At 33.0% G+C, this 24967-nt stretch overlaps 1 protein-coding gene across 2 annotated transcripts in view; it reads left to right on the plus strand.

Annotated features, from left to right (window-relative positions):
* The first annotated feature begins 2334 nt into the window (after positions 1–2334).
* The window catches only part of LOC150097480 (uncharacterized), a 121420-nt gene continuing 98787 nt past the window's right edge, over positions 2335–24967 (plus strand). Inside the window, exon 1 of one of the 2 annotated variants that reach the window (XM_090407363.1) lies at positions 2335–2473. Coding sequence is in view for 1 of the 2 variants with exons in the window: in XM_090407362.1 (XP_090263488.1) it covers positions 17111–17136 (26 nt within the window). In the remaining variant the exon portion in view is untranslated. Of the gene's footprint in view, positions 2474–17030; positions 17137–24967 lie in introns of those variants that run through there. The other variant, XM_090407362.1, reaches the window with a different exon arrangement.

Raw genomic sequence — 24967 nt, forward strand, 5'->3', positions numbered from 1 at the left:
ATGTAAAGCTCAATATTGAAAAAAATATTTTTAATTAATACAATCACCTAATTTTATATGAGCACTTTACTTGTGACCGACTTGTTATTCTATGATCACCCACGGAAATTTTAAAACAGCCTTTAGAAGTGTATTAAATTTCAGTTTAGAGATTTTAATTGCTTGCGAAATTTTAAAGTTATAATTCATGGATTTGAATACAGAATAATGATTGTTAGCATAGATTATCATGCTTGTGATTACTCCACTTACATCATCCATCCAAGGAATCCCTCAAGTTGCATGAGACAAAGAGTGTCTTATTATAAATGAAATTTTACAATTTATTATTAATATGCTGTTATTCAATAAACTTTATGCAAAAGAATCTCACGCGACTTCTGAAGGGACACGGTCAAGTGGGCGAAGGCGACTGGGCGATGACCAAGTGGCGACGGATAGAACGACAAAATAATAGATCAAATATGCAATGCTGTTCTATTGATCTACTACCTGGTAAATTTATTTTTTATTTATTTTTTTATTTTTATTTTTATTTTTTGAGAAACGAGTTAAAAGAACGGTATAAACATAAAATTTGAAAAATCTCTCTTATAATTAAGTTTGTTTTTATTGTGTACAATTACAAAATTGTATAGAAGTTATATTGAAATTTCACATACAAAAAAGCTAGTTAATAAATATTTTCGTTTATATAATTGAGAATATTAATTTTTGATTTCACATTAGTGACTTTCACTAATGTGAAGCCAAAGCATGAATGAATTATTTGTGGATGTCACATTTTTTACTTTCTACTCCCTCTTTTTGCAAAAATTTGTAAGTTTCTTCGTCCACATGACGGTCGTCCAATTAACCGTTGCCCAGCTCGCTATCGCCCAGCTGACCATCGCCAGTTGTTATGTACCCTTCCTGAATGTCCACCTAAACTGGATTGCCCGACGTCTAAGATTGATTCGGGCAATACCGCTCTTTAAAGTGCTGCCCAAGTTTAGAAACACTCTCCATGGAGCATGCTTAGTTTGCTGGTGCCTAGAGTCGGTCAAAATCATACGCTGCTAGGAAAACTAAAACAGCCGTTAATGTTTCATCATTTAAAACTAACAATCATCTATTACTCATTTAATAAATGCCATTTTTCTCAAACATTCACATTAAACGAATTTGCATTGTCATGTTACACACCCTAAACCATACTAAGTATAACCTTAGAACGTAATATAAAGCATTCTCATATAATATGAGCATTGTTTCCTGTCAGTTATCCAAATTTTCAGATCGCAAGAGGGAACTGAGACATACACGAAATACGAGCGCCCTCTGGCAAAATCGAGCGTAACGAAATTCAGAAATTAACTTGAACAAAATAACTTGAAATTAACTCGAAAACAAAATGACGAAATTAACTCGAGAACAAAATTAATTGTTTAAACTATAATTAAATTAATATTAATTAATTTAATATTTCTATTAAGCTCATTATAATTAGCAACGACCTTAATATTTCTATTAAGGTCGTTGCTAATTATAATGAGATATATTTGTATCAATTTAAAAGGATATAAATGCATTTCGTAAAGGAATATTATATTGGTTATTTATTTTTTTGTTTGCGCTTTACATTACAATTGCATAATATTTTTAAAACATCAAAAGAGACTTTTATCAAATCTGTGCAATTTATCAAAATGTATGCGATGTTATGCAAACACACACACACACTGTACACACACATGCAGCAACTTATCTGTCAAGTCTTTTGTTTTACTGTCAGCACATGATGAGCACTACGTGAATCATTATTTGTAGAGAAATTCAAACAGTTTTATGACTACCATTGCGTGGGAATTCAAATGTCAGGTGGATAAACAAATAAAGAATTCTTCCGAGTACAACAGAACTCAGAAGAATTCTGGCACAATTTTCCTACTATCAAGACAAACCATTCATTGAATAATATTAAACTAATTTTTTTAAGTAAATTCGGGGAAGAAAAACCGAGAAAAAAGTGATTTTATTGTTAAACTTCATTCTGGGTAACTAGTTGGTATCTAATTTTATTTCATTTGTTGGTAGCCATTTATTGGTGGGGCGCCTCTGATATTCTACGGCTTTTGTCCTCTTGTTACCAAGTAGAACAATAAAAAAAAAAATCAATAATATTGCACCTCGCTTATTGGGGTAACATTCTCAGACACACGACTCTCACACTTCATTGTACTCCAGTTTTACGTCATTGCTGTCACCACCCCTTGGAAAAATGGACTATGTCCGTTGCCTTAGAGCCTACGGTCTACTCTACCGTGGCGGTTCAGTCCTAACAGAAGACGGCTGTGTAGCGTAGGGCCATTCGAGTAGTTCAACAAGCGACGGGCCGAATGGCGAGTTGTCAGTGTGCCGTGCGTCTGCATTTACGGGCGCAGTAGGTGCAACTGGAATGAAGAAAAGGAAACTGAGAGACAGGTATACAGAGGTAAGAAAGAGTATTTGCATAATATAGGTTTAGCTCCCCTAGTGACGATAGGAGTTATTTCTCTCTTTTCTCTCAAATTCGGGCTGTTATTCCCTACTTATTATGCAATGCTGACCACAGATGTTTTGCGTGTCACTTCGAATTTGAACAGCCTTTAGTTTGGTGCGTGCACGATTGTAATTCATAGTTTGCGTGTTAACTGGTACGTTAAAACAGGTGCCTGGATATCAAACAGGTTTAAAATAATGTATACCAGTTTAACTGAAACAGATTTTGTACCGAAATGAAGTAAATCCCATAATTTTCTTTGTGATTGTGAATATTGGCTTTTAAAGACCCATTCTCTTTCTAGCCCAATATTAGCAGGTTTCTGAGCTCCACGATATTTTTTCTTGTTATACTTTTTTTTTTTTCATATATTCTTTTTGAACTGCATTTGACTTGATTCAGCACATTACTGTAATTATAGAAAATTAAAATGCAATATAAAATCCAACGCCTGTCATATCATTGATTCCAGTTATATACCAGTCATTGTACAGCTGGTTTTTGTTTAGTTAGCATCACTTTTATATTGTTTATAGGGAGAATCTGTTAGCATCCCCCCCGGCTTGATAGATTTAAGTTCACAAAACTATATGTAATTTGGAAACACTTCAATTGTAATTTTTAATATGAATTTGTAAAAGTTATGGTGTGTTCTCAATCTGTGATTAACGAGCCGATATATGCTTGTTAATTAAGCGAAGTTATAGTACGGTCTTTGTCATTACCCACTTCTTGAAATTTGGAAGGGAAATTCTGACAATCTGATATATGATACTATTTCTGCAATATAATAATAAATATAAATAATAATAATAAATGATTAATATACGTCATTTATTATTATTATTATTATTATTATTATTATTATTATTATTATTGTGTGTGTTTTAAGTAACAAAATTTAGGACAGAAATGACGTTTAAAATAAGTAAAGAATTTATTGGAAATCAATTTGTTGTATTCTTAAAACAGTCAAATGGCATGGTATTTGAATAAGAATATTTTGCGTGCTAAAACATTCCACCTGCTGTTTGAAAACAGAATCTCAGTTTGCTGTATTTTTAGATCAAGAAATAATGGTTATTTAAGATTAATATTTTAAAATAAAGACATTTATAAAAAGTTAATTTCTTTATTTAAAAATAATTAATTAAATATATGATTTTATTAATCATATATTAAAGTCGAATTTCATTTAATTTTTTTCCATCTTCATATAATTAAAGTTAATAAGAGTGAGAAACACTTGCGAGCATCTGCTAGTATCTGTTTCTCTCTGCATGGAGTGGAAATTCTGATATACGATACTAATTATACAGTATACGTTGGACAGAGCGTGTATATCCAATTGCAGAGGACAACGAATATTCAAATTATTTTAATGAATTGAATTATCCATTTCTGAAAATACGCTAATTAGTATATTCCAGTACTTTCTGGTGTATTAAATTAATTACGATGCTTGTAGTTTTTTTGTTGTTGTTGTTGTTGTTGTTATTGTTTTGGTTTTAAATACATCCTTTTCATAGGATTAACTAACAAAGAAAAGAAAGTGCTGACTTCATTCATTCTTTCTTTCGTTCATTTAACTAGATCCGGAAGTTCATTTTTGTAATCTAGACTTTCTGCCCAGGCCAGTATCCGTAATACAAACTACACATGTTACTTGTAACTGACGCGAAATTCTAGAGCTGTGTTTCTGAAATCGTGGTCCTCAGATCCACTGAAGTTATATCCGAAATTTTATAAACATGATTTTTTTTATACAATTAAATGTATAATAAATAACACTGAAAAATATTTAGACTTTTTTTCTTACTTCCAAAATAACTTTTTCTTTAATGTTACTTTATGGTACAACAGTGTACAAAATTACTAAACACAACAAAATAATGTTTAACAACGTATTTAGTCAATCAAACAAATCCCATATCATTATTAGATTCTTCGGACTCTTCTGTCTTTGGTTCTTCTTTCCCTGCAGCAGGACCACTAGGTGTAGCTCCTTCAGCACTACCAACAGAAACAACTGCTCCACCAGCTGGCATAGATGCTAGCTTAACTTGACTAGCTTCAGTGACATCTTTGCCTTTTAACTTCTTGATACGTTTGTATCGTCATTAATCTCAATCCCAACACTACCAAAAATCTCCTCAATATCGCTTTGAGTGGGACTCTTGTTTCTACCAATGGTAGGCAGACACGTAACACATTGTATAAACTGAAAAACTGGTTGCAAAAATTGTAAATAGAATGAGAATTATCATTTACTAGAGTGTGAAAGTACTTCTCAATGAATGTATTATTATTATTGATTTAATAATTTAAACTACTTGTAGCTTATAAAGTGGGTTATGGTGTATTTATTTCTACATATCTAATTATTATATCTAGTTATTTTTATGGCAATCTCATCCATGAAAAGTTTGAAAAGCAAAGCTGTCATGGGGTGGGTCAAAAGTTCAGAAAATTCGGGATTAAACAAGATGTTTTCATGCTACACCGGTTGCGAGAAAAGATAGGGCTTCCCCTCTTCCATTCGGGAGAAAAAATGTTATAAATTAAATAAAAAGAAAAAAATGTCTAATTAAATAACATGAACAAAAATCGATTAATAACTTGTATCCATTTTAATTACAAATATAACAGAAATATTTCCGTTTTTTTAAATATCATTAGTAAAAAAAAGTTGAAATAAATTATATTAATAAAACCATAAATGTTAACAAAAATAAATAAATAACAAACTAATATTTCTCAATCGCCACCTTTGCCCATAATAAAATTCTGGATCTGCCTCTAACATTCTGGTCTTCAATAAGCCCCACTGGACGACGAAAAAGCATCTACTACTTGAAATGAAGTATACAGAGTATATAATTAATTATATAAATCTCTTCTAGTTGAAATAATTATATCAACAATATACTCAAACATCAGTAAACAGGATTTTCTCCCGATTTTCCAAGAGGAAAAAATCCTACTGTTGACCGTCTTATAAGATCGACTAACTCACTTTCAGTCTAAAGAGCCCAGGTAAAGATTCGTCTCGTCACGACGAGAAATTGAACTTGCGTATTTTTTCATTCGAAGGGCACGGTGCACTGTCGTTCCTCCCATGCTACGGAGATGCTTAAACATTTATCTGTAGTAAGTGTATCATAAAATCGTTTATATAAGAGGCTAATATATTGTTAACGATCCAGTTATAGAAAAAATTGTTGCTGCATGATTACACCGGTCGGTTTTCGTACTAAACCAGTATGTGATCATAAGAATAAACTTTGGACAGAAGAGCAGAGAGCAACTATCGACACGAGTACAACTTGACTCTTTAAACATACACCTTCTAGTAATCCAATAAAGCAGACATCTGCGTTGTATTGAAGCATTTTTAACCTTTAAAAACTGGAACGGATTAATTGTTAAATAGGTAGAAAATCTGAAATATTTCCAACTTAGTGATTAGCCAAACTAGTACAGTTTAGTTTTTGATAGATAAAAATTCTTTACATTTTTTAAAAAAACTAAAGGCAAACAGATGTTTTTGTACTAGTTTGGCTGTTTTCTTTATGCTTCTCAATACTACCAAATGGATCCGATACCACAAATCCTGTTTATATATAAGTAGTGCAAATTACAATGTGATATCTATATTCTCATACAAAAAAGTCCTATAAATAAGAGGACTGGAATCTTTTAATAATAATAATAATACTTCCCTAGTTACTTTCATTCAATATTAACTCTTAAATCAGAAAGGACAATTTTTTAGAGATTAGTATTTCAGTTCCTAAATAAATTAAATGATTATTAACATCATTTATCATAATGTTCTCAATTAAAATACAATTATTTCCTTATGCATTTTATTTCTTCCTTCTTTCTTTCCTTCCTTGATACATATTTAAGATATGCAAATATGTTTATATCAGTAATGACCTGAATTTGTGCTATTCATTACACCAAACAATTTAAACGCACTGAATAGTTTACGAAATTAATGACTTTTTTTTTACTTCGTGGACTTAATAACTTTAAAGAGATAAAAATATTGCATATTTTGATAGTCATGTTAGAATAATGGACCAATTACGATTTATATGAATATATTTCATACTTTAGAGATAGTGTACATTGATTGTACCTACTGCAATCAATAGCAATAGGAAGAATTATTGAGCAGGGAATGTTGTAGTATGTAATTCCCATTGTTATTGGTAGCTTTAGCTTGACGTCCAGTCTTCTGGTAAGTTCAACGATAGCTGATTTATGATTCTTTATCAGGAAACATGTGGAATTGAACATATCACTCAAAAACTTCATAGACTTGCAACTATGCTAATAAATAAAATTATTATTATTATTATTATTATTATTATTATTATTATTATCTGAGACCTCCAGGGAGTCAAGGACTCATCGAGGGAGGCTATAAATCATCCAAACCAGCTTTCATACTTTCCCATAAATTCATTTACGCTAGATCAGTGTTTCTCAACGTGGGGCGTACGCCCCACAGGGGGGAAATTTGAATATTTTGGGAGGCAATTAGAAAATGATGTTGCATTCGTCACCTCATCACTGATATACTCAAAACACTCACCATTGTCGGCGAGGGGGACATCAAAATATGAGGCGTTGAGTTGGGGCATGATCCAAAAAACGTTGGGAAATACTGTACTAGATGCACTCACTACCCCTAAGGGCAAATTATTCTACTCACTCATCGCTCTCTGTGAGAAAAACCTAGCTCATCCCTTTTTTTGCCGAAAAATTTCATCATTTGAAATGCTTTATAGACCTCCATCATATCACCCCTCTTTCTCCTGTTAACCAGAGTCTGCAATCCACATACTCGCAACCTGTGCTCATAATCTAAATCCCATATCCGGATATAATCTTTGTAACTCTTCTTTGCACCTCCACGCTTCTTTATTCCCTTGGAATCCGGGAGACCAAATCTGCACAGTAATCCAGGTGTGGTCTTATCAAAGTCTTATGAAGAGGCAAAATTACTTCCTTATCCTTACATGTCAAGGTTCGCTTCAACATAGCAATTATCCTCTGAGTTATATTTGCAACTTTTTCTATGTGACCTTTGAACTTTAAATTCTTATCTCCATCAATATCCCTTGCCTCTTCAGTTTCTTGTAGCATAACCCCACAATATAATATGTCACTGGAACTCTAATCACGTCAAAGTGCATAACTTGACATTTACTAACATTAAACTGACAGCCATTTTCGTTTGTCCAGATTTCCAGTCTATTCAAATCATTTTGTAATTGCTGAATATCAGTAGCATTCCTGATTGCTCTGCTTATCTTCGCATCATCGACAAACAATTGCACATCTGATGATAGACCCTGCTTGTTGTCATTAATGTATAGATTGAACAACAATGGTCCAAGGACTGAACCCTGAGGTACACCACTGGTTACCTTAAATCTGGCAGATCCACACTCACTGTATACCACTTTTTGATATCTGTCTGTCAACCATCCCCTGATCCAGGTCAATAGATTATATTCCAGTTCCATATTCCCAGTTTACGCAACAGCCTTTCGTGTGGTATCCTATCAAATGCCTTAGAAAAATCCAACTCGGCTAATAAAGTAAACATCAGCGCTGGACAATATGAAAATGTTTCATGGTCTCGGTCTGTGTTGCATTCTAGCTATTTTGAGTGAAAACAACTGACCCAAATTGTTGCCAAAGATGCAAAGAAATCACACACATTAGTAATTTTCCAATAAATGGAGGTATCAAATCGGAAGTTTGAGCAATAATGTTTCATCATTTTGCCGACATGGTTATGCGTTCTCTAACCAACAAGTTCCGCATTAGAATCCTGTCTTGGGCATGGATGTTGTGATTGTCTTTAGGTGAGAGATGACTTTCGCCGTCTAGTGTGAGACCCCCGTCGCTTTCATTGGAGGCTTGAAGTGGCTGGTAAAATTTCCGTATTTACTCTTTCTAGAGCAGAGTTTTCGAATTATGTAAAAATAAATAAAAATACAAATATATATATATATACTTAATTAAAAAATAGAAAAATTCCTTATCCCATATTAAAAAATGATAAAAACTAATATTCTTTCATGAATCATTTAGCTGTTTTAATTTGCATTCTTCATTTATATGTATTTAAACACTGCTCACAACAAGCATTTGTCGGATTTTTAATGGAACGTGTTAAGCGATTTATTCTATCATGAGGCTTTTGCAATAATAGGAAAACAGTGTCTTCAGAATAATGGATAGACACTATTCTGTTGAATTGGTACTAATAACGATCCGTGCTGTTAAATATACCAGAATACATGGCAGTCTGCCAACCTCCTTTCACTGTTGAATTTCGAAACTTGTCGAACCACTCTTCCTCTTTCGTCCTGTTCACCTCTCTTTTCTGAAAATGTTTTATTTCAAATTTCTTGAAAATTGCTGCATATAAAGATCGTAATGTAAATACGCTTTCTATTTCTTCTCAACTTTTTTTTTTTTTTTTACTCATTTCTAAAGTACTAAGAGCGTAGATTTATTAATCTTTCATATTTAGAACTACAACATAGGATTGTAATGTTGACTGACTATAAATGCTGTAGATTTATGTACGATTTGGGGATTTCGAAATGTAAAATATGATTAAGTTTGATGAATATGAACTCTTAACAATGCATTATTTTATACGTTTTAAAATTCCTTTTCGTATGATGATAACTGCATTCACATCCTGGTTCAAAATGTCGTCAATTACCTCCAATTGTTTATTTTAATAAAGGATTCATAATTTGCTATTCGCATTGTAAAGAGTTAATTTGCATGATTTCTAATTAGAATAATACGAAAGACTGTATTCTTTGATCAAAGACCGGTAAAACGAGTCTATGTATATTCCAGCTGTGGTAAGAACGTGCTTGTAAAGTCTTTTTCCGTCTCCACTCGAGCAAACTTTGTTGATCGCTGCTCATGTGAGCTGTAGGTCAAAGCTCAAAAGACCTGGTGTCACCCATCGTACACTGACCTTTTTTAGAAAAAGAAGATACGCCTTTGGATGCATCCAAGTTGCGTTCCTGTATTATGTTATTACAAGGGTTATACCAGATTTCTCTTTAGGAAAACTATCACCGTACTGTTTTCTATATGTTCTGTAACACCTCTTTGGAGAATTTTTTTTATTAAACGCACCCTCCCCCTTTTCACACGTCTCTTATTACTGCCATGTTAAATAATCTTGTAATTGTATTTAAATGAATTGTTGTGTAATTGGAAAACTCCTAGGAATTTTTTTTCGTTCGATAATGCATTGAATTCTTAAAAATGTATTATATGATATGCACTCTAGTTATATGCACCACCTTACCTATTTAAGGTAACTTATATCTATATATGTATAACTAGATACTTATACAAACAAATTTTGTAATACCTAATCGGAGGTCAAGTGATAGCATAACAATAGAAGAAGAATATAAAGAATTGAGTCATGGAGCACATCTGGAATGATTTGGTACCGAAAGATTTACGTGCCATTATTCCGTGGGTTATTCTCAAATAAATCTTTCTACATAGACTCGTTTCCAATAACAACAATAATGAGATCGGGATCCTTCCAGGTTTAAAAACTGCGAGGTTTTCTTTCCCTCTTCCATGGACCCACTAAATACCTGTTGGGGGGAGGGACTTTTTCAATTGTTAAAAATTATATACCTGTTTATATAGTAGAGTAAGATCTTTTGCTTTCTAATCAATGGAATGCTTTTTGCTAAATAACTGCGATGTGCTATAGAAAATGACGCAAAAGTTTGTTTGAAGTACGCATTCTCTCTGCATATTTTCGGTGGAATCGCGGAATAGCAATTACTTTCCATGTACGTTAAATGTCCCTTTTCTTCCTACTCTAGGATAAATTGTGCTAAGAGCATAGAAGAAGAATAATCCCTATAAATCAGCAGGAATGTCACGGACAGTTGGCAACAGTCCATGGATTTTCTGCTGTCTCATATGATCTTGGCAAAAGAAGTTAGCAACATTATAATCTGTGAGAATGATTTTTCAGCAGTTGCAATATTTAAAATCGAACATCATTTTATAATGGATATTAAAAAACATCATTATCCACAAAAAGTTGCACCATTCGTACTCTAGGTGGGTTCAGGATTAACTAATCATGGAACCTTGCTCTAAAGACAACATTGTGTTTCTCATGTCACATCATACCACCTCTGGGTGAGTAATGAGGCATGAACACTTATACAAACATCCATGACACGGCGAGACTCGAATCTGATGTGGTTAATACTATACTTGCACTGTTTCAAATCTCCAACCTCATTTATGCAAAACTGTGCTTGCTCGGAAAAGCAGTCCGTATAGAGAAGTTTATTTATAGGTTTTAAATGTTTGAAATAAAGAAAGGAGGCATAAATTAACGCAAATTCTATGTGAGACATTTCCTATTATTTCTTTTCCAGCTACATAAGTCTCTGTTTTTACTTCGAGTTGAATCTTGATGTGCTCTCTATAATGATGATGACTTAAGTTACCGGATTTTACACGCTATTGAAGTAGCAATAATTAATGAAAAAAAGTATAAACTATATCAAAATTATCTTTATTTTCTATGTTATGAACAAGAGCCTAATAAAATATTTTACGTTGTAGATCCGTGATCAAATTACATTCCTATTCCAACTAAATGAAGTTGAACTTTTTTTTGAATTTATATTTACATTTATACCGATTTCAAGAAAAATTAGAACTATAATGGCATTCATTTTAATTCGATTGCAGATTGTTAGATGAATGTGTGTTCATTCATTTTACCCAATCGCATAATCGTCATTACAGCAGTGTAATTGAGTCAACTTCCTTGAAATAGCTTCGAATAATTGTAAAACGAAAGCATAAGTTAATGAAAACTCCCGTCTATTTAATACTTGCCACAGTGACGCAACGAGGCATTATGAGTAAGGATATTTACTGTGAGAATGTACGTGCCATTGACAACAGCTTTGACTGCACAGAACTCGCAGCAGTTAGCAACACGGCAAAAACCTGGCAATCATATTTGTACAATGACTGTAACATATTCATTCATACTGCCGACAGTTTTGACAATTAGGATATTAACATAATATCATAACTGTTTTCTTATTGAAAATAGTAAAATGAGGGATTTCAGTCAATTTCGTACTGTATTTATGATGTAAATAAATAAATAAATAAATTTTTATGCATAAACTTAAATATAATTCGAATTCAGCCACATGGCGGCTAAAATAATGTCCGCATAATTGGTATGCTATCACAAAGGAGAAAAAAAAAACTTTGGTCAGAAATAAGTTTGACACTGAAATGGCTCGACTAGTCATTTATTTCGTATCATTTTATATGTAATTGATTTCTCTATATCGAGAAATTTTGCTCATCACACGTTACATAGGAAATATTTGATAATTATTATTACCATTAATATTATTACATAACACCTCCAACGAGTGTAAGACGCATTGGGGAGGGCACAGTACTCCATTACACAACTCCACCACGACACTACTACCATCAACACACAACGCCATCTACCGCTCGCTATCAACAGGATTTTTTGTCTGTAAATTGCATGTATGTGGGATTAAAAACCGGGAGAAAAAAACTCTTACGAAACATGTTTTCTGGAATGGAAACAATTTTTGTTCTTTGAAAGATTTATTTTATTAAGTTATTGAAGTAACAGCGTATAAGAATTGTATATGGGGCGCGGGGTAAGCTTAAGAACGTTATGCAGTTTTACTATTTTATTGCTGAGTTCTCGATTTTTCTGCTATGAGAAAATAACAATAAAATTATTTTGAGCTTTTAATGAAATATATACATACATTTCAACATCAAAATAGTTTTTGTACGAATTTTCAGAATTTAAGAAAAATGTTGAGTAACTTTTTTTAAGAATATGATGTTGAAAATGGCAAAAGAAAAAAAATTAATGAACGAAAAAGCAAACAGGAAATGGGTCTTTGTGATATTAGCCAACATCTGCCTTCAAATCAGGTTCAAATATAGCCTATGATCAGAAAAAGATCATAGGCTGCATGTAGCCCTTCGATAAACTGCACGCAAATTAGTATAATAGACAAACATCATCGTATTACTAATACGATGGATTTAGACCTTTCTCTCATATGGAAGTGGCAGGATTTACTTCCCAGAAATTGGGTTTTTTCATCCGGTTTACCACGGACAGGCAAGTCGGGTGAAAAAATAGTTTGCACATTTCGCGGAGAAAAACACTGCATATTAGAATGAAGACCGAGTCGGTTCAGTCTTCACTATATCTCTGCTGTATAATTTTATATTTCTCTAAGATGGCATATTTCGTCTGTCCATTTCTGTTTATTTTTTTCTAGTTAATTTATTTTTAATTCTTTTTAATATATGCTTATTTCTTGTGCGTTTAAATCATTTGTTTTTGCATTCTTCACAGAAAAATCATTTTATTTTACATTTATAATTTTTCTATTTATTTTATCTTTATAAGTTATTTATTATATCATTTTATTTGTTCGTGGCTATAAGAAACAGTTAACAATGGGACGCTGAAATCAAATAAAATTCAATTAATAGAACATTGGATTCAATTGAAAGAATTCTTTGGTTGTTATTGCTACGACTTGAATAAGATGTCCTTGGCTATCCAAAGTTCTTCCGGCAACGATGAGCGGAAGATTCTTTACTTATTCCCTTTGATTATTTGAAGCGGTCATGCGGTAGAAATAATGAAAATCCAGCGAGCACTTATCGGCCATTCTGTGCGTTGCCTACTTTGTATTACATCATTACTTCATTTTAAGCCCTGCGGAGCCTACAAACAGTAAGGGGAGGAAGCGGAAGATACTGAACATGTCTCAACCAAAGTCCTAATGGCACCAAGATTAGATTAATTGGGAAGAAACATGGTCCGACTACAGCTACGAATCTTGAGTAGCAGTCGAAATGATACTTGGTTATTGTCAACAGAAGATAGAAGACTCGCTTCATTCTATTAAAATTCAAGAGGAAGTGCCTTTAACAGACATAAATTTGCTTTACTCGTCTCTTGAGACAGGAATTGAACTCATCGTGTGCACAACAAAGATGTGTACACCATTTGAAATGCAATTATCAATCAATAGTCTATGAAACTTACTTCTCTAGTGATCGAATGATCCGTTTTTTGTGGGTCCCGCTGTACAGTAAGTTCATAAACTTCGCTATATATCGTAGTTTACTGGTTAATCTACTAGTCTTGTAGCTACTAAGATTAATTCATCTCGTAGCACAACACTACAAGTCGTGTGAGTAGTCCGTTTTTTTTTTCCTTAATTTTTTTTTGTTAATATAATATTAGTGAACAAAAATCTTCTAAGATATTGCATGCTAAATTCACATCTATTCTTGTTTTTTTTTTTTTTGGGGGGGGGGTATTTTTTTTTCTAATTGCGTTACACGCTAGTTGAGTGAAATATAATACACATGACCTGTGTGTGTGTGTGTGTGTGTGTGTGTGTGTGTGTGTGTGTGTGTGTGTGTGTGTGTGTGTGTGTGTGTGTGTGTGTGTGTGTTATTTTGGCCAAGCAGCTGTCCAATTTCTGGCTCTCTCTCTCTCTCTCACACACACACACACACACGCACTCACCTGAATAGGCAATGTCGACTTTCTGTGATCTTGCAGTGACAGTACTTGAGGTCCTGCAGTGCGGGGGGAGCTGACGCTTTCATTGTAGTTTCTACTGAAAGTTATTTGTAAAGAGAAATTGGAATGCGAGAAATCATAGTAATACCAGTATGTGTGTGTGTGGAGGGGGCGGGGTGAACTTGCAGCTTTTCGTGCAGGAATAGGACATGTTTAAAATTTAATTTCATCCTTTCTGATTATTTTTTTAAACTAAGTGTGAGAATAACTAGTAAGGTAATATACAGAACTAATTTCTAAAGTTCGCATGTGGTTAATTATACAAAAATAATAATAAAAGACTGGCGGGTGAAAATTAAAATAATGATATTTATTTCTTATCAGTAGCTGATAATAGAAGTGCTCGTATGACTAAATCGTGTGTATCCGCTGTACTCAAAACGTATCTCGTGTTAATTTTTGTATGGGAAATTCAATATGGCCATACTGAACAATTTGATCTGGCATCTTACATAGATTAAGATTACATTAGATTATATTACACAGAGAATACATTTTTAAATGTATTCTCTGTGTAATAGACCTGTGTTTTCTCTGTGTATTATATTACACAGAATGTATTCCCTGTGTTATATTACACAGAGAATACATTTTTAAATGTATTCTCTGTGTAATAGACCACAGCATCTATTTATAGATCTGTTCCTGTGTAACAGAGAACAGTTTAAAAGTTCACAGTCAGTAATAAAAACAGCTGCTTTTATTACTGATTGTGAATTTCAGTTTGAAATCACTAGTACGCGTGCAATATTTGTTTGACAATTGAGCAATACAATACAACACAACCTCAAAATGCATTCTCAATTTCGCGTCCATTTAAACTCGCATTTCTTCGCGTTTTTTTCGTTCCTGACTTAATTTTCTTCATCATATGATTTCTGCAAGGATTTTTTTTAAGGAGTTGTAATGTGTATCTATATAGAGATAAATTTAAGGTACGCATATTTTATTCATTTTGTGTTTATAATTTTAGTTTTGTTGTTGTTTCTTGAAAGGTAGAAAGATGGGTCCTTCTTCTAAATATAATCCTGCCGGGCCCAAAATTACAGTTACCCTATACAGTATAAGAGCGAGTGAAGTATTAAATAAGTTGCTTCATTGTAATAAGAACCAGTTTGAGTAAAATATTCTCGAAAGAAGGGATTGTTAAAGACGGCAACAGTGGTAGATTGGAATGTACTAATGCTGGTTTTTCTATAGGCATCAATTAAATATCACAGTTTACCGTATGGGATAAGCCACAGAAAGAGCGAAAGAGCAACTGTTTTATTATATAACCCCCCCCCCCTCTCCATCACACACACGCACGACCACGTAGATTAAGATCCAAAACAACAATAATTAATGTGTTACTACATTAATAAGTAGAGTATTAGCATTCTCACTAAATTTAAAATCTTTTGGCATTGAGACCGAAAGGATTTATATCACAAAGATTGTGACAGTGGATTTTTTCTGGTATCTTAAATTATTGGATTTTATTTGACAATTCTGGTAATGAAGCCTCGTTTTGCTACTTTGGTAAAGCAATTTATTGACTTGTATGATATAACTTATAACTTCAAATAAATATATCCTTAAGCTATTTTTCAGGTGTTCTATAAAACTGTCTTTTATTCTTTATTAAATCTTCGAGTACAAGTTCGTCTCTTATGTGTTTATTTGCTGCAAATTGCCTTACAGTAAATAGAATGACAGTTTCACAGCAAGCAAGGCGTTAACGGGTTTGTTAAATAATAATAATCCCAGTATTGGCAATTCTAGAAATCTATTTCTTTTATATATTAATATTTCTGGACAACAATTATAGAATAGCATTACAATAACTATTCTAAAGAGCCAAATGATTTACATTATCCCTTACATGAATTATTGAATTTATTTAAGGAATACTTCCTAAAATGAATCGATATGATTTAAATTATTAAATACAACTGACAGACAACTTGATTAATTATCCATATGTGTTATCGATCTGGATTAGTAAAGGAAGGCGCTAAACTTGCTTAATTGAATTAGAACTATGAACACCTATTTCATTTAAACCTGTCGAAGAGAAATGTGTCACTCCCCCCCCCACCCCCTAAAGGACAGATAGAGAGGAGTGGCTTGATTTTTCTGTCTTATGAATAGTATGTCAGGTCATGGTCGCTTAACTAAAGTGATGGTTTGGAAACTGACGCACTCTACTCAGACTTGTAAAATAATGTTGTTGTTGTTGCTTCCATTTATCAGGAAGCTAGTTAAAAATTCTGGTTAATAATATAATTAAGTCTTTTTTAGGAAGTTATTTAGTTACGTTCTTAAGAAATAGAAAACCAATTTCTTATTTTGATTTGGGGAAAAGGTGAATGTACAGATTAGGTGTATATATTTAACTACCCTATAGTCGTAAAGGATTATTTTTGGGGGAGACAACATTCATAGAATAGTATTAAGTAATAGTTGTCATTGTGGCATAGTAATAGATCAATGAAAAACCATGCAGTGCGTGTGTGTGTGTGTGTGTGTATACACACACACACACACACACACACACACACACACATATATATATATATATATATATATATATATATATATATATATATATATATATATATATATATATATATATAAATGTTATCGATTGCTAGATAAGAAAGATATCGGCAGCGCAGGGGAAGTATTATTAACGTTCTCTTTTCTTTCTCTTTTTTTTGTATGGAAAACGAGGACCCCTCTTACAAGGGCTTTTCAACTGAAGGTGAGTTAGCTGGTCTCATATGGATGTAGCATGGTTCCCCCTTTCGCAAAACGGATACACGCAATGACACACAATGGCCTCATAGCATTACTTGATTTTAAATAAGACTATGAGATCAAGCATCGATAGCCATAGGTTAGATATATTATTATTTTTTAATTTTTTATTATTTTCATTATTTAATAAAATTATTAAAAGTAACATGAATTTTGGCTAGTGATGAGACTTTTTAATTGGTTTATTTAGCTGTATGATGACATTTATTACATGGTATCAAATTTTGATTAAGGGTACGAACAAAGCGACGTCATGTGAAGGAAGAGGATATTAGATCTCAAGAAGACACTCATGAATACTAACAAACAACTGACATCACAACTTTGTTCCAACAATCCATAATCGAGATAGATACGACGTGCAATTGAAAACTTTCTGAATTTTATTTATTTCACTTCAGATACAATATTTATCTCTTATTCCATGCTGTCCTCTTTATAGTATAGTAATTTCCTTGTGTCTTGTGTCCTACAGCAAGTACTGCTGCGTGCCATTCTTAAAAAATTTGCAGACTAGTGTTTTTGATCTCAGCAAATACAGTATACAGTATTCTGTTTTTATCGTGACGATGTTTAATTCCCTTCATTGTCAAACTGAGTTTAGGAAACAGAAAAAAGTCACATGGTACGAGATATGCAGTGTCAAGAGGGGAACAATAGTTACACCATTTTTCAATCAGAAATTCCTACATAAAAAAAAGGGAACAAAAATGTAATAAAAATTAAATTAAGCGAATGCTTTTCTAATGGTTAGAATGAAATACAACATGAATTTTTAAAATGTTATGATTATTTTATTTATTTGTTTATTTTAAAAAAGACATTTGATGCTTTTTTTTTTCTTAAATCATCTCGGGATCCAATTAAAATAATCCCAAAATTCACATGTTAAAAACGCTAGCTTAAAATTTGATTTGATCATACGTTAGAACAGGGCTGTCCAAAGCGGGCCGGATTCTGATTTTCACAAGCGAAAAAATAAAATAATCTGAATCAAATGCGTATTACATATTTTAATTCTATCACTAATCGATAATTTCGATGTTGGTAATTTTATTTGGTGTTTTTACATCACTATATATCCACGTGTTTTTCAAATATCAGATGTGTGAAAGAAGTGTTTTCACACTGTTTTGTTCCAACGCGCATGCTTCGGGCGCTCCATGTATGTTAAGCGCGCAATTAGTGTTATTGTTTGTTCAGCTATCGACGTTGTTTTGCTGCTGCTCACCAAATTACTGTACCAGATATGCATTGTGATGCGGCCTCGGATATATATTTTTTTTAATGCAGCCCTCGGATTACCCAAGGTTGGACAAACCCTGCGTTATACGATAAATTTAGGAGGGTGGTCTGAAAAGTTCTCGGCCTTCACCATAGATGGCAAAACTATGTGTAAGATTTTTTTTTTTTTCTAAGTTGGTACATCTGTCATACGCATCCATGTGAAATTGCAAGTCATTCTATCCAGTAGTTTGTTTTATACAGCTGTCTGAAGCAAAGATATTATCTGTATCCCTTGAAATGGATAAAATTGAGTATCGTGCGGTTATAAAATTCTTCGTAAAAGAAGTTTAACGCCAAAAGAAATTCATTCGAAGTTCATAAAAGTTTAAACGTTGCCGTGCCAGCCTCGAAGATGATCCTTCACGTGGATCATCTATGTTACTCCAAAAAGTGTAACAATACCAGAAATCATTCATCAAGTGCACGATATGGTATTGAATGACCGGCGAGTGAAAGTGCGTGAAATTGCTGAGACTATAGGCATTTCAAAAGAACGTGCAGGATATATTTTGAATGAAGAATTGCAAATGAAAAAGCTTTGTGCAAGATGGGTGCCGCGCTGATCAAAAACGCATTCTCATGAAAAATCTCTGAACAGTGCTTGGAGCGTTTTAACAAGAATAAAACTGATTTTGTGCGTCGATTTATTACTATGGATGAGACTTGGATTCACCATTACACACTAGAATACAACCAGCAGTCAAAACAGCCGGTTGTTCAGCGCCAAAGAAGACAAAGTCGGTTCCATCAGCTGGAAAGGTCATAGCATCGGTGTTTTGGGATGCTAAAGGCAATTTTTTATTAATTACCTTGAAAAGGGTAAAACAATAACCAGGGAATATTATTCCGATATTTTAACCAGACTAGACGAAAAAATTCGTGAGAAAAGACCCGGTTTGCAGAAGAAAAAAATCATCTTTCATCAGGACAATGCACCTGCCCACAAAGGTGTTTTGGCAATGGGAAAATTAAGGGATCTGCACTATGAATTGTTGGAACATCACCCTATTCCCCAGATTTGGCTCCCTCTGAACTATCTCTTCCCTAAACTAAAACTCTTCCTCGCTTTCCTTTTTTCTTCGAATCAAGAGGTGATTGCAGCTGTAGAGGAGTATTTTGCAGATCTTACTGAGAACCACTACAGGTACGGGACAGTTAGGCCGAGAACTTTTCAGACCATCCTCGTATGTAAATAAACAAGGGATCAGAAGTCCTATGACTGGATTTACAAAAATGCATTTGCGATCGGAAATGCATGTGGATTTTTGTAGGAAATCCCACGCTTAACGAGTGAGAACAATCATTGAAATATATTTACAAAACAATAATAATAATAATTTCAGTCACAATAACCCTACCTTAGTATAAGAGAACTCGTTCATTCACTGTGAGGTATTTAGCAAAACATTAATATAACAGCTGTTATTAGAGTGGACTATAATAAACATAACGATATATGAACAGCAGCCCCAGTTGAATCTATCCTTGACGAATTTCGTTCTGCATCGTATTCTTTGTGATCTGCAGGCATGAAGCTTGACAGATTGGCAATTTAGTTTCAAGAAATAGTTTTACTTCACCAAATGCCTACCTAGAATAAACGATAATTCAATACTTCTTTAATATCTTCGTGAAGGTGACCGAGGAAGTAGACCATGGCTAGATGCCTTTCAACTTATTTATTACCTCTTAAGTTACATGCGAAATACTACAATCAAGGAGACTGAAGACTGACAGTTGATTTGACAGAAGTACTGAAATGCCGATGAAACAAACTACTCAGTGAATAACAGCGATAAATTGATTGACGGAACATCAAAGAGTCCATTACCCGAAAAAGTGTCAATATTCATACTTTGGTTATAGTTAAAATGCAAAAGATTATCTACTATTGAGATAAAAGTAAGGTTTTGAAATGCCTCGCGCCTCAAAGCATGCGCCCGATGTTTGTGTTTATTTTTCAGTTCGTTAAATATTCTAATCGACATTTTTTTTTATATTTTTTAAATGAAGTTTGATTTATTAAACGATAGCCAACTTGATTTTACTTCTTATTATTAAGAATTACGCAGTCCCCCTATCTATGTTGCTAAAACCAAATACCGGGCAACGAACTGGGCGTGTCGTAATGGCAGCCTGAATTATTTACCTATCAAAATAATCTAAAAGAAGATTTTTAAAGGGAGAGAGAGAGCTTGCTAAATTGCCTGTTTCAGACTACAGAGAACAATAATATATATACTCATACCATAAAGGAATCAATCAATCAACAAGGTCCGTTCAACAGCTTCCCAGAAGTTCTCTGTCATAGCGATAACGATTATTGGTCATTTAAATGAAACCCGTTTAAGGAGCGTATTATCTCATCAAATCAAAAAATATAACTGAAATAAATTCCCAACTTACATAGTAATACAGAATTCAAAAAGAAGAAAAAAAAGAGAAAAAAGGAAAAGAAAATCTAGTCATATGTAGAATTTTTTTTTTTTTTTTTTAAATCAGTCATTCTAAATTAACAATGACTTTTTAGGCTAACCTAATAATATCTGAGACTAACTTCAACGAACAAAGTTATTTTAGAACCTGCAGTTGAATGGTAGTTGCGAGCTACTCGAGATAATGGATTTTTCTCGACCTAAACTGATGACTCATTCGATAAATATAATGAAATATGATCGCTCTACAGAAATTATCTAGAAATAATCGTATTTGAAGGTGGAAGTGACTTATTAATTCATTTTTGTTGATTACACTTACCAAACGATCAGTTTTTGTTTTAAAAGATTTAGAATAACACACAGTCTTTAAAATAGTCAAGGATCGTTGTTAGTACAATCAACATTTTGTTGATTGCATTTATCACAATTGTACTACTGTTTTATTCTAAAAAGATTTAGAATAAAACAGCAGTGTTTTAAATAGTAAAGTGGATCATTTGGTAAGTGCAATCGACATTTTGTTCATTGATTACACTTACCAAACGATGAGTTTTATTGTAAAATATTTAGAATAAAACAGTAGTATATTGAAATAGCGTGCTTTATCTGTAATATTAATACCAGAAAAAAAAATATTACAGATATATATGCACGGAATGGGAAGCCTTTTTTTTTTTTTTTTTCATCGTCTTCTGCCAAGCATGTCATCATGATATATCAGATAATACAACCACTTGGGATCATCTAAATGTCCTGGCAGTAATTCTGGCTCCACTGTGTCCCACGACAGAGGGGAGCGAGTGTTATATTTATGTAATATATGAAGCAGAGAAGAAAGGACGGGCGGAGAAACAAGTGCAGTCAGCTGTGTATTTCCCGCACCGGCTTTGGTCTGCGGGAAATTAAACCTGTAACTACGTGCAGGAAACGCAAAACAGCGTCATACATGTAACCATCACAGCTGTTACGGGAGTGGTGTTCAAATTATATTCCCTTCTTCCCTCCCCTTTATTTTATTTTATTTATTTATTTATTTATTTTTAGAATCCAACATTATTCTTGCAATTAGAAACATGCTAGAATATGAATAAATACCAGCTCCCTTATAATTTCTTGCAGGAAGATTATGCATTCATAATGAGATCTCTCGAAAACAAAATAAGATATTATTAAAGAAATTATCTTTCAATTAAATACCAAATTTAGTTACATTTAGAATTAGGTTAATTGGTGTTATTTCGTCCGTAACTGTCGACGACCCTCTGACCCTAATATTATTTGTGCCCTTTAGAGATATGGTAGCCATTAAGAAAACAGGACTAGTTTAGCCATTTAAATTTATCAGAAGACGGGATAAAATTCTTGTGTTAACATTTTTTTTTTCGGAGATGTTTCGCACTATAATGAAAATGGTACACCCTCTGTAAGTGATTATTTCATTTGTTTCTTTTTTTTTTTTTTTTTTTTAAATGTGGTTATTTTTGTTTGTAAACTCCATATTAACGTTTTAACATTTTTTTATGTATTTTGTTTCTTCTTCTTATTCTTAAGGAGATTGTTAACTAGATAGTATGTCAATCCGAAAACTCTGCTGTAGAGTGTCTGTGTTTATGTAATTTTTAATTGACTAGACAGACACCGTTCTGTCTTGAGTTGTCATAAAATAAAAATGCTACACACACACACATATATATATATATATATATACTCTTAGATAGTTTTAATTTTTTTTTTTTCTCAAAGACGTCAGCCACATTGTGAGTTTATTAATATATATTCGTGTGTAAATAAGTAAAATGAAGGCTAAAACTAAGCAATTTGCAACTGGTGAATAATAATAGTTCCTTACGAAAACTGTAACCTCATTTTGCACACGCAAATGTCCTTCGGCGAAGTTACAATAAAAATCCTAAATTTTACGTTAGTACTTGTCATGTATGCATCGCCTTATCAACTACCATTTAGCTATTTGACAGGCATTTTTGGTTATAGAAATATAGGCCTATCTCCCGATGTTACACTATTGAGAAATTTTACTTACTTTGAATGATCACCTATTAGGAAAGCAGCAAAATGAGGGTAAGGTAAATAAATAAATAATACAAAACAGACAGACTTCTCTAATTAAGGTTATCTCAAACGACCTTTACTGGTTGTTTGTTAGCAAGAAATTTCTATGGAATGACTTTTAATGGGATTATATCGATCAAGTTGTTTATTATAAACAACTCTGTTTTACCAACTAGTTTCACCAACTAAGGCTGTTGGCATCTTCAGAGTACATAACTGATTTTTTAGTGCCTTACATCAGTTATGTATCTGCAGATGCGAACAGCCTTAGTTGGTATAACATAGTTGTTTATTATATATGCACTTGATCAATATAATCCCATTAAACGTCACTCCAGAGCTTTTTGGTCAAGAAAATTAAACGTTTTTTTTAAGAAATTTCTATATTTCGTTGTAATGTTTTGCAATTAGATTCGCTCTTTTAATTTAGAATGTGAGTTAAAAACGAAAATAGAGACAAATCTGCATTATTTTTTCTCTTCTTCATGTTACTATCTCTCCCCCCCCCCCAAAAAAAAAAGCCAAATGGCATAAGTTAAGTGATTAGCCATATCCAAAATCTTCTAGCAAAATTAGGATCAACTATTAAAATATATTTTTCGGTTGCATTCCTTTTTTTTTTTTTTAAATAAATAAATTAACAGACAGAAATACTTTTGTGGATTTTTGACTGTTAATTTAATATTCAAAATATTCAAAAAACATTGATTAGATAATCTGGCTGTTTTTTTTTTTTTCTCCAAACAAAACCGTTTATGACTTCTCGCCAACCACAACTGTTTTTGTAAAAAAACGGGAGATCTAAATTTATACAACATTTAGGAAACCTACCAAGCGGGCCGAGAAAGTCAAGTGGAGAAAATTCTGGTAGCCCTGCATTCGGAAGGCTAAGGTTTGGTCTTCTGATGTCCAAAGATAAAAAAATTCGACATCCTTCTTTTTAATTAAATTTAATTAAATGTAAATTAGCATTTTTATTTCCCTTATTTATTTATTTATATTATCGAAACTGTTTATAAAAAAATCCCCATGTGTTAGCAGAGTTGTCCACATAAGGAACTGCACACACAGCTTTTATTTTCATGATAGAACTTCATTTTAGCAGCAGACCACAGTTCGATTCTCAAACAACGGACTTAAATAAATGCAATGGGGGCGGGGGGATGTCTGCTTTTTATAAATCACAAATCGGGATATGTACACGAAATGACATATTTTTAAAATAGTAACTTAGAATGTCTCTATGAACTCAAACGAATCGCATAATAATGACAAATGAAACAGGAAATTTTTTTTTAATATTTTATTTAAACGAATATTTACATAATTCGAAAAAAAAAGTAATACAAGTTCATAATTAGCATAAACTCTTCAATGTTATAAGCCCTCGCAGTTATTAATAAAACAAAGTGTATATATATGCATCGAATAAACATTCGATGCATATATACATATTATTCAAAAATTAAAGTTATATTTCTGATATAAATGCATATAACAAAATACTAAAATATATTCAAAATATTAAATTACATGTCTCTAGTTTTAATTCTGATTCAGAGATGGTGCCTACAAAAATAAACATCAAGGTATAGTTCGCCCACAGTTTGTAGGTCTCTCCTTGGCGTCTTGCCAAGAATAGTCGATTCATGCTAAAGGGGAGAAAGAAATGAAGGACGTACAAATTGATCGCCAACACGTGAAATCACGTGCTTTATTAGGTAAAATTTTCCAACTGTTATACGAGCAACATAGTTAACTACAATGATCATAAAAGAGAAGTTAATTTTCCGACGTGTAATAATAAACAACTCATCTTACAATACGGACTGTTACCCTATTATCGGAATAGATTCTCCTCCTGTTAACATGCGCAGAAGTGTCGAAGGGTCTCGAATCTGTGGGCGAACATAAAGCAGTTTATTGTTATATATATATACTAGGGGGGTTCCGTCCCCTGACGCCTACGGCGCTCAATCCCCGTGTTCCCGACTGGTAGGCCGGTTCTCCTTGAATTCTGATGACTCGAATTTCGAAGACTCAACACTCAGGGGACACTCAGGGTAGTCCCTGAGTGTTCCCCCCCCCCTAGAGCCCAACTCCCCGAGTTCCGGA

The sequence above is a fragment of the Typopeltis vanoorti genome, chromosome 17 (assembly GCF_054136105.1).
Source record: "Typopeltis vanoorti isolate ZY-2024b chromosome 17, IOZ_Tvanoo_1.0, whole genome shotgun sequence".
NCBI lineage: Eukaryota > Metazoa > Arthropoda > Arachnida > Uropygi > Thelyphonidae > Typopeltis > Typopeltis vanoorti.